Here is a 15,951-nt window from a genome sequence, read left to right as displayed (position 1 = left end):
TGCCAACCAGCTGGTGGTTCAGGCCCTGCAGTGTCAGGAATTTCCCTGGTCACCCTGGTAGGCAGTGCTCAGAGGCCTCCTGGGTTGCATCTAGTGATGCTTGGGGTTCATGTGGTGCCAGAGATCTAACCCAGGTCAAGTGCATGCAAGGCATGCGCCATAACCCCTGCACTATCTTTTCAGGTCCTAAAGTGGCTATTTAAAAAATGTTAATATCTCATGAATAGCTAAAAATTCTATTATTAAGAACTTTCCCTCGTCAACTATTTGATTACCCTTGAAATATTACAGAAAGGGTGCTGCATTGTGTCCTTTGTGATGGTTTAGTTTTCTGAGCAGATATCACTTATTTAACCCATAAATCTATGTGCAGTTGTTTGAATCATTTTCAGTGTGGTCACTACCATCAGTTGCTTTGTCAGTTTCATCTGCCTAAACACATGCTTCCAAGGGTCTTCTGCAAGGGTCATCCATTATATATGTGCATATATATATTTTTATCATCTGAGAAGTTCCCTTAGCTCCCTTTTTATATTTTACCTTAAAACCATCTTCCGAGGCCTGAAAAATAGTACAGCGGGCAGGACACTTTCCTTGCAGGCCACCTGTGTTTGATTCCGTGCATCCCATATTGTCCATCCAGAGCCCACCAGGGGTAATTCCTGAGTTCAGATTCAGGGGCAAGCCCTGAACACTGCCAGGTGTGGCAAACACACACACACACACAGACACAGACACACAGACACAGACACACACAGACACACACAGACACACACACACACAGACACACACACACACAGACACACACACACACACACACACACACACACACACACACACACACACACACACACACACACACACACACACACACACACACACACACACACACACACACACACACACACACACACACACACACACACACACACACACACACACCCCAAAACATCAGGCCCTAGAGATAGTACAGGGGGTAGGGCGCCTGCCTTGCACAAAGCCGGACCAGGTCTGACCCCAGCACTCCAAATGGTCCCCAGGCCCCACCAGGAGTTACCCTGGAGAGCAGAGCCAGGAACAAGCCCAGCCACGGCCAGGCTGCGGCCTCGCAGGGCGCGGCGGCGCCCCTCAAAGGGCTGGAGCCCTACGTGCAGGAGCCCGGGTTAGGTCCTCAGCAGCGTATGCCCCCCTGAGCAATGATAGGGAGGGCAGAGCCCAGCACAGGGGACGTGCCCGTCTCCCCCCTGTGCCCACCACATCAGGTTCCCTTAGGAGCCTAATACAAGTCCCTAAACAGCACTTTTCCCGGGGCCCAGAGAGTGTGGCGCGGCACCCTGTCGGGCACACGGGGCCCTCTCCAGTCAGAATTCCAGTTGCTCCTGGACCTTAAGAATCCCGACACCATCCTTGCGTGTCAGCCTCGTGTTACGTTACGTTGCACAAACAGTGCAGACCTTCTGTCTGCCCCTCTCTGACGTCACTTAGCATCAGACTCTCCATGTCCACCCACTCATGAGCAAATTCCGTGACTTCATCTCTCCTAACAGCTGCATAATAAAGGGATGAAACTCAGATCAGACATGAAAGCTTGGAACTGACACACAATTCGGTTTTAGAACGGACACATTCGGGGACGGGCGGGGGGAAGGGCAGCGGCCAGAACCGGGGCTCCCTAGTCCGCACGCCCCTCCTCTGCGCACGCGCGGTTTCCACGGCAACAGGCTCCGGCCCCGCCCCTTCCTCCGCGCCGAGGGGGCGGGGCGTCGTGCGCGCCCGCGGCGGCGGCTCGTCCCACGTGGCCCCGATTCGAGGGCGGGGCGGCAGCGGCGGGCACGAGCGCGCGCTGACGTCACGCGACGGGCCCCGCCCCCGCCGCCCCGCCCCGCCCCCCTGCCACCTCCCCTCCCGCTGCCGCTGCCGCTGCTGCTCCTGCTCCTGCTCCCGCCGCCGCTGCAGCCCCCGCGGGCTCCGGGCCCCGACAGCCGCGCGCTCCGCACCATGGAGGTTCCGGGGAGCCTGTGCAAGAAGGTCAAGCTGGGCAACAGCGCGCAGAACTGGGTGAGCCGGGGCGCAGCGGCTGCGCGCATCCTCCGCCCAGCTCGGGGGCGGGGGTCCCCCCCGAGGCCGCGGCGCCTGCAGCTGGGGCGGGCTGCGGGCTGGGTGCGGGGGTCGCCCCGGGAGCCCAGCCCGGGACAGCTGCACCCCGAGGCGGGGCTGCCCGCGCGCATCCCCGCGCTGGCCCCCGCGGCGTTGCGGAAGCGGCGGAGGCGGGTGGGGGCGGGGCGGGGGCCCTGGACGTGCCCGGCCCTTCCCAGGCCCTGTCAGCGCCGTGGGCACGGGCTGGGGACCCGGCCTTGCTGCCCCTGCGCTTCAGGGTTGACGGGAGAGACCCCCATCCCCCCCCCCGCGCCCCCAACAATGTGGCCATTCATGCGCCGAGACCGCCCAGAACTGAGGCCCTTTGTGGCTCCCTGCGAAGTTGGAGGCTGCAGAGGTGTGGGCAGGCGAGTGGGCATGAAGGCCGCCGGGGTCCGTCACAAGGTGACTTGCTCCCTCTTGCCTTGCCGAGCAGCAGCCCCAGAGGGCAGTTTGCGGGTGCAGAGCGCAGGGCTGGGGGGGGAGGGGATGTTCTGGTTCGGGGTCAGCCGAGACACTGGGTTTGAATGTAGATGAACTTTTCTTTTATTTTAATTTCAGTGCAACATGATGGGGTTTGCATGCAGCCTTGTAAGTCATTTCCCTGGGCGAGTCAAAGGAGAGGCAGAGCTGCCGTCACCCATTTGCCCGGTTGGTCCTACCGAGAACCCCACCCCCAGCCCCTCCCGCCTCTCAGCTGGCATGGGACTCCTCCTTGGGCCAGGAGAGGGGCCAGCAAGACCAGGCGAGTTAGGGCGCTGGGAGAAGCACCCCCGGCTCCCCGCCTCTCTGGTTCCGACTTTGCCACTCGGTAGCTGTGTGTGTGTTCTCCGCGTCTTTGCCGAGTCCAGGCTGTGATAACACTGTAACTTCTCCCGGTTGTCTTGAGAAGTTGAGCAGAGAATGAATTGCGAAGTGCAATGAGCCTGTTGTATTTTCCTGCCACCATGAGGACTCGCCGGGTGGGGAGGACAGGATTGACTAACTAGGGTCCTGGGGCCACCCCGGGGCTGGAGCTTGGCCAGCTGTTTTTGCAGGGGTGCCCGGCTTCTTCCCAGCATGGCTTGGAGCACCCCTGCCAGGTGTGGCTCAAAAAACAAAGGCCAAAGCAAAGCAAAACAAGTGATGAATGTTGTTGATGGGTAATTTCATTCACTCCGTCTCATTCAGTTTCTCGTTTTTATCCCATCTGCCAAACTCGCACACATTCTCTGTAGAGACCTGTGCCACCCACGGAGGAGAGGGAGGGAGGGGAGGGCCTCCACTTGCTCATGGCCAAGTTGGGGGTGTTGGTGGCATTTGCCACACGATGAATATGGCCTTGACAGCCACAGTGAGAGGTGAGAGATGCAAGAGCTTTGGCAGCCTGGAGGAGAGAGGGTGGCCTGTGTGCGGGAGGGCGGAAGGAAGGAGGGATGCTCGGGTTTTCGAGCAGAGGGTCGCTGTTTGAGGAACGGCTGGCAATCAGAACTGAGGAAGTATTTTCACTCCAGGAACAATGAACGCCTGTTTCACCATTTTTGGTTCAGGAGTGGAGATAAAATTAAGCAGGACAGGTTTGAGTTATGCGCTTGTTCATTTGCCTGCTCTGTTAGCCCTCGGTTTTTTTTTTTTTAAAAACAGTATGGACTAGATAGCACAGTGGGTAGGGCATTTGCCTTGCACGCGGCTGACCTGGGTTCGATTCCTCCGTCCCTCTCGGAGAACCTGACAAGCTACCGAGAATATCCCGCCCACATGGCAGAGCCCGACAAGCTCCTCGTGGCATATTCAATATGCCAAAAACAGTAACAACAAGTCTCACAATAGAGACGTTATTGGTGCCCGCTCAAGCAAATTGATGAGCAACAGGACGACAGTGCGACAGTGCATTAAACAGGATTAAAAATATTTGATCTTGTGGACTCTATTTTCTGCTACTGGGAAAAAGTCTGATTTTCTTCTTACAGATTTATTTATTTGGGGGGCCTTTTGGTTTTTGTGCTACACCCGGCGGTGCTCAGGGCTTATTCCTGGCCCTGCACTCCGGGACTCACTCGTGGTGGGGCTTGGGAACCTGAGGGTTGCCAGGGACTGAACTGGGTTCAGTGCCTACAGGGCAAGCCCTTCACGCCCCATTTTGGGGGGCATGATGGCCATTTAAGAAGTTCTGCTTATTGCCCTTATTCCATCTGTGAAATGGGACTGCTCCCAGAGAAACGTGAAATCGGAAGCTAGGAAAATGCTCAGCTCAGTGGGTGGCGCGGCGTGAGTGCAGCCCCTGTGGCCTCAGGTTGCACCTGTCCAGAGAGAATCAGCCTCCCCTTTCCCGGAAGTGGTGGCCCAGAGATGTCCCGAGACTCCTTCGTGGCGGCCTCTGCTCTGCACGCTGCGAGGGAGGGACCGTCCAGTGGGGATCGACCACAGAGCAGCCTGGCCAAACGGCATCGAACGTGAGCCACAGCCGTAACGTAAAATTCTCTAGAGTTCACATTAAACAGGTCACAGGTCGAAATATACTTTCGGTATTTTGGGTGGGACGGGTCAAAGCATTTGAGTGGACTTGAGGAGATCAAACCTGATGGCCTCAGCCCAGCCAGAATATTCCCAGCTTGATAGCTCCAGAAAAGCTGATAAGGGGCCAGAGTAATAGTGCAGCGGGTAGGATGTTTGCCTAACACTCGGCTGACCCGAGTTCGATCACCGGCATCCCCTAGGGTCCCGTGAGTACCCCCAGGAGTAATTCCTGATGGCAGAGACAGGAATAGCTTCTGAGAATTGCTGGTGACCCAAGAAGCCAAATAAAAACAAACAAACCAACCAACCATGTTTCACAATAACTATTTGTTCAAAGCCATTAAAGTCAGTATAGCGTCGTTACTTTACCCAGGGACATGCGTGTTTACGTTTCGCTCACACTGCAGTTCAGATGGGCAGCACTTGACCTGCTCCCGAGACACGTGGCCGGCGCAGCTGCAGGGAAGAGTCAGGTTGAGGCTGGAAGAAAAAGATGTTTATGTCTGAGTGAGAGAATATTACAAGAGAAAAATGAGAGCCAGATTCCTGAATTTTAAGCTTTGGGTAATGTCTCCTGTGGTGGAACCCGTGAAAACAGAACAGAACGGAACAGAGCAGGAGGGGAATTTGTGTGAGATGGAGACAGTAGGAAAGTGGAGCTTTTTGGCTCCAGCGGACCGGATGGGCTGCTCGCCCCCAGCCATGTGGCCCTTTTGTGGGTGTGTACCTGCATGTGTACCCCGTGTTATCAAGTCTCATGTGATCATACTGCCCGTGCAGATGGCGTGGTCTGGGGACCCCAGACTCCCCGCAGCAGGGCCTGGAGTGGAGGTGAGATCAGCGGGATTGCTTCAGATCACCGGGAGCTGAGCTTGAGCCACCCCATTTCCTGGGTGCAGGATTCCGACTGCAGATGTGTCCCTGTCTCTATGACCCTGGGCACGTCCTCAGACCCTTCTGTGTCTCGGTGTTGGTGAATAAGGGTGTCTTGAATAAGGGTGCCTCCACAGGCTCCCTTACCGTGGGGATAACTGCACATTGGATCGGGTTGTAGTCCAAGAAATAGGTTTGAATCACTTGTGTGCTTGGCCCAGGAATGCCCCTGAGGGTTCTTGTCACTGTTTATTCATCATATACTTATCACCTGCTTTGTAGGTGTCTTTGGTCCAGGTGCCTGGCAGGAGGTGGTAAAAAAGAAGACGAGTCTGTTCTGGCCGTTCCGGTCAGCCGAGGAGAGAGGCAGTTCATGGAGGAACGGCTAGATGAGCGGAGTGTTGCCGTCCCACTTCCTGACACTATTAGGTGCCCTTAATTTTTTTTTAACAATTTTTAAAATTTTCTTTATTTTTTAAAACTTTTTAATCGAGTCACTGTGAGATAGACCCTTACAAAGCTGTTCATGGTGGCAGCTCAGTCACACAGTGTTCCAACACCCGTCCCCCCCTCCAGCAGTGCACAGTGCCAGACAGAGTCCCCAGGTCCCTCCCATCACCCCGCCCCCACCCCCTGCTTGTCTTGATGGCAGCCACCTCTCCTCTCTTCTCTCTCTCACCCGGCGATGCTCAGGGGTTACTTCTGGCTCTGAACTCAGGAATTACTCCTGGCGGTGCTCAGGGAACCCTAGGGGATGCTGGGAATTGAACCTGGGATGCTGCATGCAAGGCAAATGCCCTCCCCGCTGTGCTATTGCTCCAGCCCCTCCTTTACCTACTTTTAACCCTCAGATCTTGTCCATCATGACCCTTCCCGGCTCTCGGAGGACTGATACCCACGGCCCGGGACAGCAGGGGCCAGGAGGGCTGGTCAGTGGTTGCAGCTGACCACCAGTGTGTGTGGGGCTCAGGGTGGGTGAGATGGCGAAGAGGCCAGTAGGACAGTGATAGCTGGGCATCATCACGATGTTTTATTTTGTTTTTCGGCCACACTCGGTGGTGCTCAGGGTTGACTCCTGGCTCTGTGCTCAGGGAGGGCTGTAGAGAGCTCGCGGGGTGCTGGGATTGCGCCGGCACCCTCCCCACTGTCTGTCTCCAGCCCCTGTGGATGCCTCTGTGGAAGGCTGTGGCCCCTCTGGCCGGGTCGGGCACAGAAGTGAACAAGTCACACGGGAATGAGCTCGAGAAGCCACACACGAGGCGGCCACTGCTGGGGCGGCTGTTGACCCGCCTGCCGAGAGGACATGTGGCCCCCGGCCGCGTGGTCCTCGGAGTGAGGTTCTGGGAGAAGCTGGCACGGTGGCACGGTGCCCTGCACCTCACAGAGTGACCCCGCTTCCCTCCGCACCGCCCCTGCCTGCTCCACCAGGAACAGTCTCGGTACTTGTGGCCGGGAAGGAGGACGAGTGGCAGCTGGGGTCAGATACTGGCGTCGACTCCAGGAGCCCGTGGCCACCCGGGACCCTGCATTTACACCAATAAAACGGAAAATCCTCTCTGTACTTGCACCGGCCACATTCCACTGGGCAGTGCTGTGTGGAGCGTTCGTGTCGTTTCAGCAGGTTGGGCTGGACAGTTCAGGTCCCGTGGAGTGGGGCGTGGAGACGGTTTCCTCTTCCGTACATTTCCCACCACCAACGTACCCAGTTTTCTCCCACCCCTACCCGCACCGGCCTATCTCTTTGTCAAGCACTTTCCTTCTCTTTCTCCTCTCTCTTCTCTCTTTCTCTCTCTCTCTCTCTCTCTCTCTCTCTCTCTCTCTCTCTCTCTCTCTCTCTCTCTCTCTCCCTCCCCTCTCTCTCTCCCTCTCTCTCTCTCTCTCTCTCTCTCTCTCTCTCCCCCCCACCCTTCCCTCACCTTTGAGCATTATGGTTGCAGTATGGACACTGAGAGGTGATCATGTTCATTCCTTTACCTGTTTTCAGCACGCCGTTCTTATCCAGAGTGATCATTTCCCTCTCTCTTTGTCACAGTGGCCCCTTCTCTATCCCAGCTGCCTTCTCCCCAGCTCAGGAGGCAGCTTCCAGCGTCCACCCACTTATAAGCGAATTTCATGACTTCATTTTTCCTAACAGCTGTGTAGTATTCCATTGTGTAGATGTACTGTAGTTTCTTTAACCAATTATCCGTCCTTGGGCACTCGATTGTTTCCAGATTCTGGCTGTATAGTGCTGTGATAAACATAGAAGTGCAGGTGGCTTTTCTGCTGTGTTTTTGGACCTCTGGGATACATTCCCAGAAGTGGCATTGCTGTGTTGAATAGAAGCTCAATTTTTAGTTTTTGAGGAATGCCCATATTGTTTTCCAAAAAAGGCCGAACCAGTCGGCTAGAATGCCTCTTTCTTACTCTCCTCACTAGCTTCCTGGTTGCCCGCGTCTCTGTCTTGCGTGTTTTAAGTGCACTATTCACCGTTTCTTGCATACGTGTTGAGTTGGGAAGATGCCCCTATGACCTGATCTGGTTTTGGGGGACCACACCCGGCACTGCTTAGGGCTTACTCCTGGTGGGCGTCGGGGACCATATGGGAGTCAAACACAGGTCGGCTGTGTGCCAGGGAAGCGCCCTGGACGCTGTCCTGTCACTCCGCTCCCTAATCCTGGGATCTTAGAATTCCGTCGCCCCAGAAGTGAGCCCTGTACTCACTTGCAGTCATTTCCTGTTCCCCCTTCCCTTCTCTCTGACCCGACAACCAGTACTGTGTTCTGGGTTTTCCTATTCCGTTTGTTCTTTCTTTGCGGTGCTGGGGATCGAACCCGGGCCCCGTGCAAGGCAGGTGCTCCCCACCGAGCTCTAGCTCTGGCTGCGTCCGGATTGACCTTTCAGCTCGCTCACAGACAGGGTCTGCGGCATACAGTGTTCCTGTCGGTTTTCTTTAACTTGGCGTGTTCTCAGGTCAGGTAAATGTCTTAAATGTTGGGGCATTTATCAGTCTTCGTTTCTTTAAGGAGTCGAGTGGCATTCCCATTTTTATGATCACACGCCACATTTTGACTATCTGTTCATCAACCGATGGACGTTCGAGTGCTTTGACTATTACGGGCTGCGCTGCTGTGAACGTTCCAGTGCAGGTTTTTGTGTCCGTCGTCTCAGTTTCTCCATCATTAGTTCAACTTCTGGGGCAGCTGGTGGCGTCTCCAGCTGCGCAGCCCCCTGCGTCCCCTTCATGTGGGCAGGGAACGCCCCATTTTAGCCACGGTGGGGCCGGTTCGTCCCCTGCCTGTTGATTTCTTCCCCTGTTTAGGGTTTGTCTCCGAAAGGCTTTTCTGCCGTTTCATCCCAGGCTCTGGAAGGATCCATCAACACGAACGTCATGAGTGAATAGGAAGTCTCCCACTCGGTTCTGACGTTTGTCACTTGGCCCAGGGCTGCCCCCCGGGGGTCCCCCAGGCGCCTTCACTCACGACGTCAGTGCTTGAATGTCTTTCACCTTTAAGACAGAGCAGCTGGCGAGCTGAGGTCTGGACAGTGAGTGGCCGTAGGGAGGCAGGCCGGGTCCTGTGGCCTGAGGAGGGGGCCCGAGATGCGCCCCCTGACCCCGCAGGCCTTTCCTGCTTGCTGCGACAGGCTTGCTGCTCGGAGCTTCCAAGTGTCTTTTCGAGCCGTGTCCCCCCTCCCCCACCCACACCCCGCCCCCCTGCATAATAAGCAAGACTCGGGTGGGTTGTCTTGACGCTCCCGTTTAGGAGTTGAATCGCTTCCGTGGTGTGTCCTGGCTTGTTGGTGATCCGGAGCCCGGTTTCACTGTTCAGCAGCTGAACTAAGTTTCCAGTCCTGCTGAGACCTAAGGATTTCTTCTCACGGCGCAGAGCCGTCCCTTCGACCCGCCCGCACTGTCTCTCTCCTTCCGAGTCTTGAGGACATAGAAGAAATGTGCTGGGCACCGTGTGAGCGACTCTTTAGACGCCCCCGGTGGGCTGTGGGGTGGGAAATACACTTGATATTTGACGTTTGTCCCTGGGTGCTGCACTTACTTATAAAATCAGTCAAAAAATAAAATCAGTGTTTTCTTTTGGGGACACCTCTGCGGGCAGTGCTCAGGGGTGGCTGCGGGCGGTGACGAGTGCCGTGTACAGCTGGGATCGGGCCTCGGTTAGCTGCACGTGACCCTGTATGTCTCTTCGGCCTCTTACTCGTAGTGCCGCACCTCCGTGGCACTCTGGGAGAAGTCATGTTGCCCCCTAGGGAAGTGGGTGAAACAAGGCAGCCACGTGAAATCCAAGGAGGCCAGGAAGGACCCGACGCCCCTGGGTGGGCGGGTGCGTCTGTGGAGTGTGTTAGCACACACGCTACACGTCTCAGGGCGGGTGATGCCAGTGGTGATAGGAGTGCTGGTGCCCAGTCCCAGCTGTGGAAACGGGGCGCGTTCTCCTGAAATAACATGGTCTAGCTTTTGCTAGACTTAGGATCTTTAATTTTTTACAATTTGGGGCTGTTTGGGCCACACCGTCAGGACTCCGGGCCTGTACCTAGCTCTGTGCTCAGGAGTCACCCCTGGCGTTGCCTGGAGGACCGGGCATTGAGCCGGGGTGCAAGGCAAGTGCCTTACCCCTCGTGCTCTGTCTTCAGCCTCGACTTAAAATTTTCCCATGCCAACCTTCCACCGGCCCTTTCTACAGAGAACAGACCTCGCTTAAGAATACTCGCCCGGTTGGGGGGTGGTGACGGGAGGGAGCTGTGCTACCGAGACAGAAATGTCAGCACCCGAGCAGTCTTGCGTTTGACAGAATCATGCCTGTGTCTGACTTTTCCCCTGACTTTGAGTAAGTTTCGCATAGGCACGAGCACGAGCAGAGATCTGGGTGTCCTGGGGGAGCAGAACCCTGTAACTTCCCGCCGTCCCTAAGGGTCAGCCGTGTCCATGCACAGAGACGCCTGGGTGTGGAGAAGGGGCTGCGGGCGAGTCACGGGGACCCTCCGTGCTGCCCCCAGACAGACTGGTATTTCTGCATACCTCCCGGTGCCGGCGAGAAACAGCCTAATTCCCAGTCCTGGGGGCAGAAACCGGCCTGCTGGACACTTGGAATTCGGAGGGCAGTCTGAGAGAAATGACCCGCGCTTGGCCCCGTGAGTCACTGCTGTCTTGTTTGGGGATCGTAGAGACAGTTGGCCAGAGGGGGAGGAGGGAAAAGAAGGAAGAGCAAGAGGAGATGGTGAATTGATTGAGATGCTCGGTACCAGGCGTGTGCTCACCACCTTTGAGTTCTGGTGGCGCCTCTATTCTGAAAAAAGATGGGTGATAGCGGTTATGGCAGATCTTTTTCTTTTCTTTTCTTTTCTTTTCTTTTCTTTTCTTTTCTTTTCTTTTCTTTTCTTTTCTTTTCTTTTCTCTTTTTTCTCTCTCCTTCTTTCTTTCTTTCTTTCTTTCTTTCTTTCTTTCTTTCTTTCTTTCTTTCTTTCTTTCTTTCTTTCTTTCTTTCTTTCTTCTGTTGTTGTTTTTTTTTTTAAATTTAACTTTGAAAAGGGTTCAGGCCCAGAGTAGAGATGGCTAAGTGGAGAAGACAGCTGGGGGGAGAGAGCTGGGGGGAGAGAAAGCTGAGATCCAGCCTCGACCTTTTCCTATCGCTCCTCACTCTCTCCCCTGCCCCTCATAATCCAGCCCCTCCCCCCCCACTCCAGTCGGACCACTGCGCCTCTCCGTGGCCCTTCCTGCCAGGCACCCTGGACGTGAGCGTCTGTGGGTGTCTGTGCCCTCAGGAAGGCCATGCTGAGAACCCAGCGTGTGTCTGCTCCCCCCCCCCCCCCGCGGACTTCCGCCCCCACCCCTGCTGTGGGTCAGGCCCGAGGTCCCCGGGCTTCTGGTCACTTGTCGGTTCTTCTTGGGCTGGTGGACTGCGGCCGCTCTGCCCTGCCCACGCTCCTCTGCCGTGTTCCGGAGGGTGCTTTGTTCTAGGCCACCCGAAGCCTCCCCTGACCCCTTCCCCAGTCACCCCTTCCTGCCCTGAGGGTTCTTCCAGGCTCCTGCCATCCCCTGACCCCTCTTTGATCCTAATTTCAGCCTGAAGTCACTTATTTATCTCGGTGTCTCCTCCCCCCCACGGTTCTACTGACTCAGTCTAACAGAATCTCTTGGAGGGTGTGAGCGTGCAGATTGCCCCCTTCCCCCAGGGTGCCTGCTGGGAAGGGCCAAGAGAGGCACAGGGGTCGGACTGGAGGCAGGGGGAGGGGGGAGGGGTCGGATTATGAGGGGCAGGGGAGAAGGGAAGAGAGTGAGGCTCTGTAGGAAAAGGTTGAGGCTGGATCTCAGTTTTCCCCTGACTGCAGCCTTGGAAGGGGCCTGATTGTTCTAGAACCACCACCTCTAGGAGGCTGGGCCAGGGGCTCCTGTCGCTGCTGGGAGCGCAGGGCCTTTGCTTGTTCCCCGGAAGCATGTTGTCCATGTTGTCTCGGGCTTCCAGCATTCTGGGCGATGAAGAGTGAACAAGAGGAGCTTGGCCCTGTGTTGTGAAGGTGTAACAAGCTGACGGACGGACGGACGGACGCAGTGAGGTGTCGTTTGTTTGCCCTCTGGCTTGCAGGGTGAGGAGCCCCCCTCCCCCCCACGCCTGCCCTGGTTTCCCAGGTTCCTGGCCTGTCCTTGCGGAGAGGAATTGCAGGAAAGGATAAATCCTAAAGCAAAGAAATTTTATTTTAAAAAGGAGGGAGGGGGGCTGGACGTTTGCCTTGCACGCAGCCGGCCTGGGTTCGAATCCCAGCATCCCATATGGTCCCCTGAGCACTTCCAGGGGTAATTCCTGAGTGCAGAGCCAGGAGTAACCCCTGTGCATCTCCAGGTGTGACGCAAAAAAAAAAAAAAAAGGAGGGGGGTGGTTAAAAAAAGACATTTAAGAGACGACTCAGGTTTCTCCCGAGAGAGAAGAGAACCACGTAAAGTAAAAGGAATTACATGCTTCAAGTTAGGACCCGAGAAATGGAGTGTAAGCCCTTTGTTCTTGCAAAGTTTTAATAGGTTCGTCCTTTCTTCTTTCCTCCCTTCCTCCCTCCCTCCCTCTCACCCTGCCTTTCCTCCTTCCTCCCTCCCTCTTTCCTTCCCTCCCTCCCTCAAGATGGCTTTTATCAAACAAAGCTGTTTCAGAAAGGCGCAGAAAGGAGAGAGAGAGAGAGAAAGAGAGAGAGAGAGAGAGAGATGGGCATCCAGATGCTGGTGTCGCCCTGGCGGGAAAGGCTAAGTCCAGACCTGGGGCGAGCAGGCGAGAGAGACCAAGCGGGGAGAGAGGAGAAGAGGCCGTTCTAGGGGCAAGCGGCCAGAGCAGCCCACAGGGGCACTGGGCAGTGAGTCCTCCTCGGGGCATTGCCCCGGGGGAGGACACCTTTCTCTGCGCTGCGGGAGGTGAGACTGGGGCCTCCACAGGACGTGGCAGGTTTCATTTGGCGACTCGAGCTTGTTGCGGGCAGTTGCAGTTTGATTGGATCCGGTGAGCCCCGGCCAGAGCAGCGCAGCCCGGACCAGCCTGGCGAGTGTCAGGCCGGCAAGACGCTGCCTGCCCGGAGCCCAGCCGTCAGAGCTTCCCCGCCCCCGGCCCTGCCTTTGTCCCGTCTGTAGATAAGGCCCTGGCCTCCTGATTCGCCACAGGGACATCCCAGGTTCGTTCTGGGGCCCACAGGTCGCAGCTCACCTCTGGCCTGTCCTTTCCCCGTCGAGACCCTTCTTGGGGCCCTTCCGGTGGCTCTGGGGACATGAGCCAGCCCTCTTGCCGCTGGGCAGCTCTCAGGGACCACATCTGGCGCTGCCCGGGGTTACTCCCGACTCTGCTTCGGAATCACCCCTGGTGGGGCTCAGGGAACCACATGCAATGCTTCTGGAGGTCGAACCCGGGCTGGCTGCACGGGAGGCCAGCGCCCTCCGCTCTGTGCTCTCCTGCGGCCTTCTTGACCTGTGACCCAGAGTGGAACCAAGCCGTGAGGGGGAGTCCGACACACAGCATCACCGGCATTTATTCAGTAGCTGTGGTCCGGGGAATTCTTTTACAGCTGTTGGGTTCCCGAGGGGAAGGGTCTCTTCCCCCTGCGAGGGTCCCAGAGTCTCCCGGGAGAGGCGTGAGGCCGTGGGCGTGGAGTGGAGAGAGCATCTCAGACCAGGCCCAGCTGGAGCCACGTCCAGGGGGTCTTCGCTACCTCGGAGGGTCTTACCAGGATGACCTGGCCGCTCCCCTCACGCCACCCCACTGTTCGTCCCTCCCTGGATGTCTTCCGTCCTTCTCTCCAGCGTCCCCACCTCTGCCTGGGGTCACTGCCGTGTCACTGCACAGGACTCTGGCCTGCCCGGGCGACTGCAGCCCAGTGGACAGACACCCTCTGGGCCGGCCCTGAGCTGGCCTGGCCGGAGCCCCTCTGGCGTTGGCGCTCCAGGGAGGCCGGAGCTGCGGTGTCACTTGGGGTTCTGGTTTGGAGCCGCAGCTGGCGGTGCTCCCTGCACCCAGGAGTCCCTCCTGGCGGTGCTCGGGGGGGACCATTTGCAGTCTTGGGGGTCAGAGTGGCCTGGTCAGCTGCATGCGAGGCAAGTGCCTTACCCTGCACTCTCTCTGTGGCCCCCCGGGTTGTGAGTTTGATGCACCCCAAAGGGTCTCTGCAAGTCCAGGCTGAAGGGACGGGCGAGTAAGTGACCGGGGCCTCGTTCCTGCTCAGCTCGGGAGAGCTGCTGACCCTCCTCAGGCTTGTCCTCGCGACCTCAGCACGGTGATACCGTTTCTGCATCCGTGGGCGGCTGCGGTGATTAATTTTGTATGTGATGTGCTGGCCCCCAGGCCAGTAGCTCTGAGGTCGAGGACACGCTGTCACCTGACTCCTTCCCCCGGCCTCGGGCGTTGGGCTGGGCAGTGTGACGGAGTCCTAGTGGGCACCTGCGCTCCCTGTGCGAGGCCCCCATGAACCACAGCTCTCTCTCTCCCCAGGGCATGCAGCGAGCCACGAATGTCACCTACCAGGCCCACCACGTCAGCAGGAACAAGCGCGGCCAGGTGGTGGGCACGAGGGGCGGCTTCCGCGGCTGCACCGTCTGGCTGACAGGTACGGTACGGGAGAAGCCGGCTCGTCCAGAAGTCACCGCGTGGATAGCCGCGGGCTCGGAGGGAAGCTTGCGGAAAGGGGACCGTGAAGGCTGTAAATGTAGAAATTGTGTTAAAAATCAGAGGCATCACCCCAAATTACCCACTAACAGTTTATATTTGGTTTAAGCTTCTGCCACAACAATTAAAATCTTGCCTTTGCCAACGTCAGTATTACTACTGACCCTCACAGTTATTCCTCTTGGGCGGAAAAAAAATGGCCCCCAAATTCCCATTTTCTGCCTTTTTTTTTTTTTTTTTAAGATTATGTTCCACTGGGCTGGAGCGATAGACAGTGGGTAGCGCATTTGCCTGCATGACCCCGACCCAGGTTCTATTCCTCGGTCCCTCTTGGAGAACTGGCAAGCTCCCGAGAGTATCCCGCCCACATGGCAGAGCCTGGCAGGCTCCCCATGGCGTATTCAACAAGTCTCACAGTGGAGACGTTACTGGTGCCTGCTCCAGTAAATCGATGAACAATGGGACGACAGTGCTACAGTGCTATGTTCCATTCGTAGGCAGGTTTATGTGTTTCTGTGTGAAACAGAACTCCCGCATTTTTCCACTTGCCTTGTTCTTAAATCTGCACTGTTGCCCAGGGCATAACACTCCTTCTGTTCTCAAATCTTTAAATTTCCGTGATTGTGTGATTTGGGGCCCATGAAGAAGCCCACCCAGCTTGCCGTTCAGTCTGCCCGTCACGGCGCACCACCCAGAACTCTCCCCGTCTCAGCTTTCATTGTCTATTTTGTTGCTATAAAATGTATTGCTAAGTCTTCTGTTGGCTGGTCTTTCCTTGGCTTCTGAACTGCCTCGGTCTTATTTGAGAAAGTCTACCCATTTTGGGGCAGGGGTCACACCCAGTGGTGCTCAGAACTTACTCCCGGCCCTGTGCTCAGGGTTACTCCAGGCGGTCCTTAGGGGACCACACGGGGGCTGGCCCGACCCCTTGTGCTGTCACTCCTGCCCTGTCTTGTTTTAACTTTCTTATGACAACTTGGTTGTGTAGGAGAGACCCTTGATTTAGACTTTGCTGTCTTGGAATTCTTGTTTCGTTCGTTCATCTGTTTGAGACCACAGCGGGCGTGCTCAGGGCTTACAGCTCTTGGCTCTGCCCAGGGGTCACTAGTCCTGGAAGTCTGTTGGTTGGTTCTTGGGGGGTGCCCAGGGCTGTTTCCCAGCTCAGTGTTCGGGGGACTGAGAGGTGCCGGCCATCAGGCCCGGGCTTCCTGCCTGTGAGACGTCCTCTCAGCTCGCTTGCTGTCTCGCTCTCTCACTCTCTCTCCTCCCCCTGATTCCTTTCTCTTGTCTTGGAATCTAAAATCATGACTTCATGGTCCTCAGG

The 15,951-nt window shown here is 56.6% G+C and overlaps 1 protein-coding gene across 1 annotated transcript in view; it reads left to right on the top strand.

Moving 5' to 3' along the window:
- Positions 1–1,881: 1,881 nt before the first annotated feature.
- Positions 1,882–15,951, top strand: part of PAPSS1 (3'-phosphoadenosine 5'-phosphosulfate synthase 1) — a 56,646-nt gene continuing 42,576 nt past the window's right edge. Inside the window, exons 1-2 of the mRNA XM_055142755.1 lie at positions 1,882–2,058; positions 14,454–14,568. Coding sequence (XP_054998730.1) covers positions 1,999–2,058; positions 14,454–14,568 — 175 coding nt within the window. The 5' untranslated portion in view covers positions 1,882–1,998. The remainder of the gene's footprint in view (positions 2,059–14,453; positions 14,569–15,951) is intronic.

This window comes from Sorex araneus, chromosome 6, assembly GCF_027595985.1.
Source record: "Sorex araneus isolate mSorAra2 chromosome 6, mSorAra2.pri, whole genome shotgun sequence".
Classification (NCBI taxonomy): domain Eukaryota; kingdom Metazoa; phylum Chordata; class Mammalia; order Eulipotyphla; family Soricidae; genus Sorex; species Sorex araneus.
Note: the sequence above shows the minus strand (reverse complement) of the source record. Positions and strands in the feature narration are given on the sequence as shown.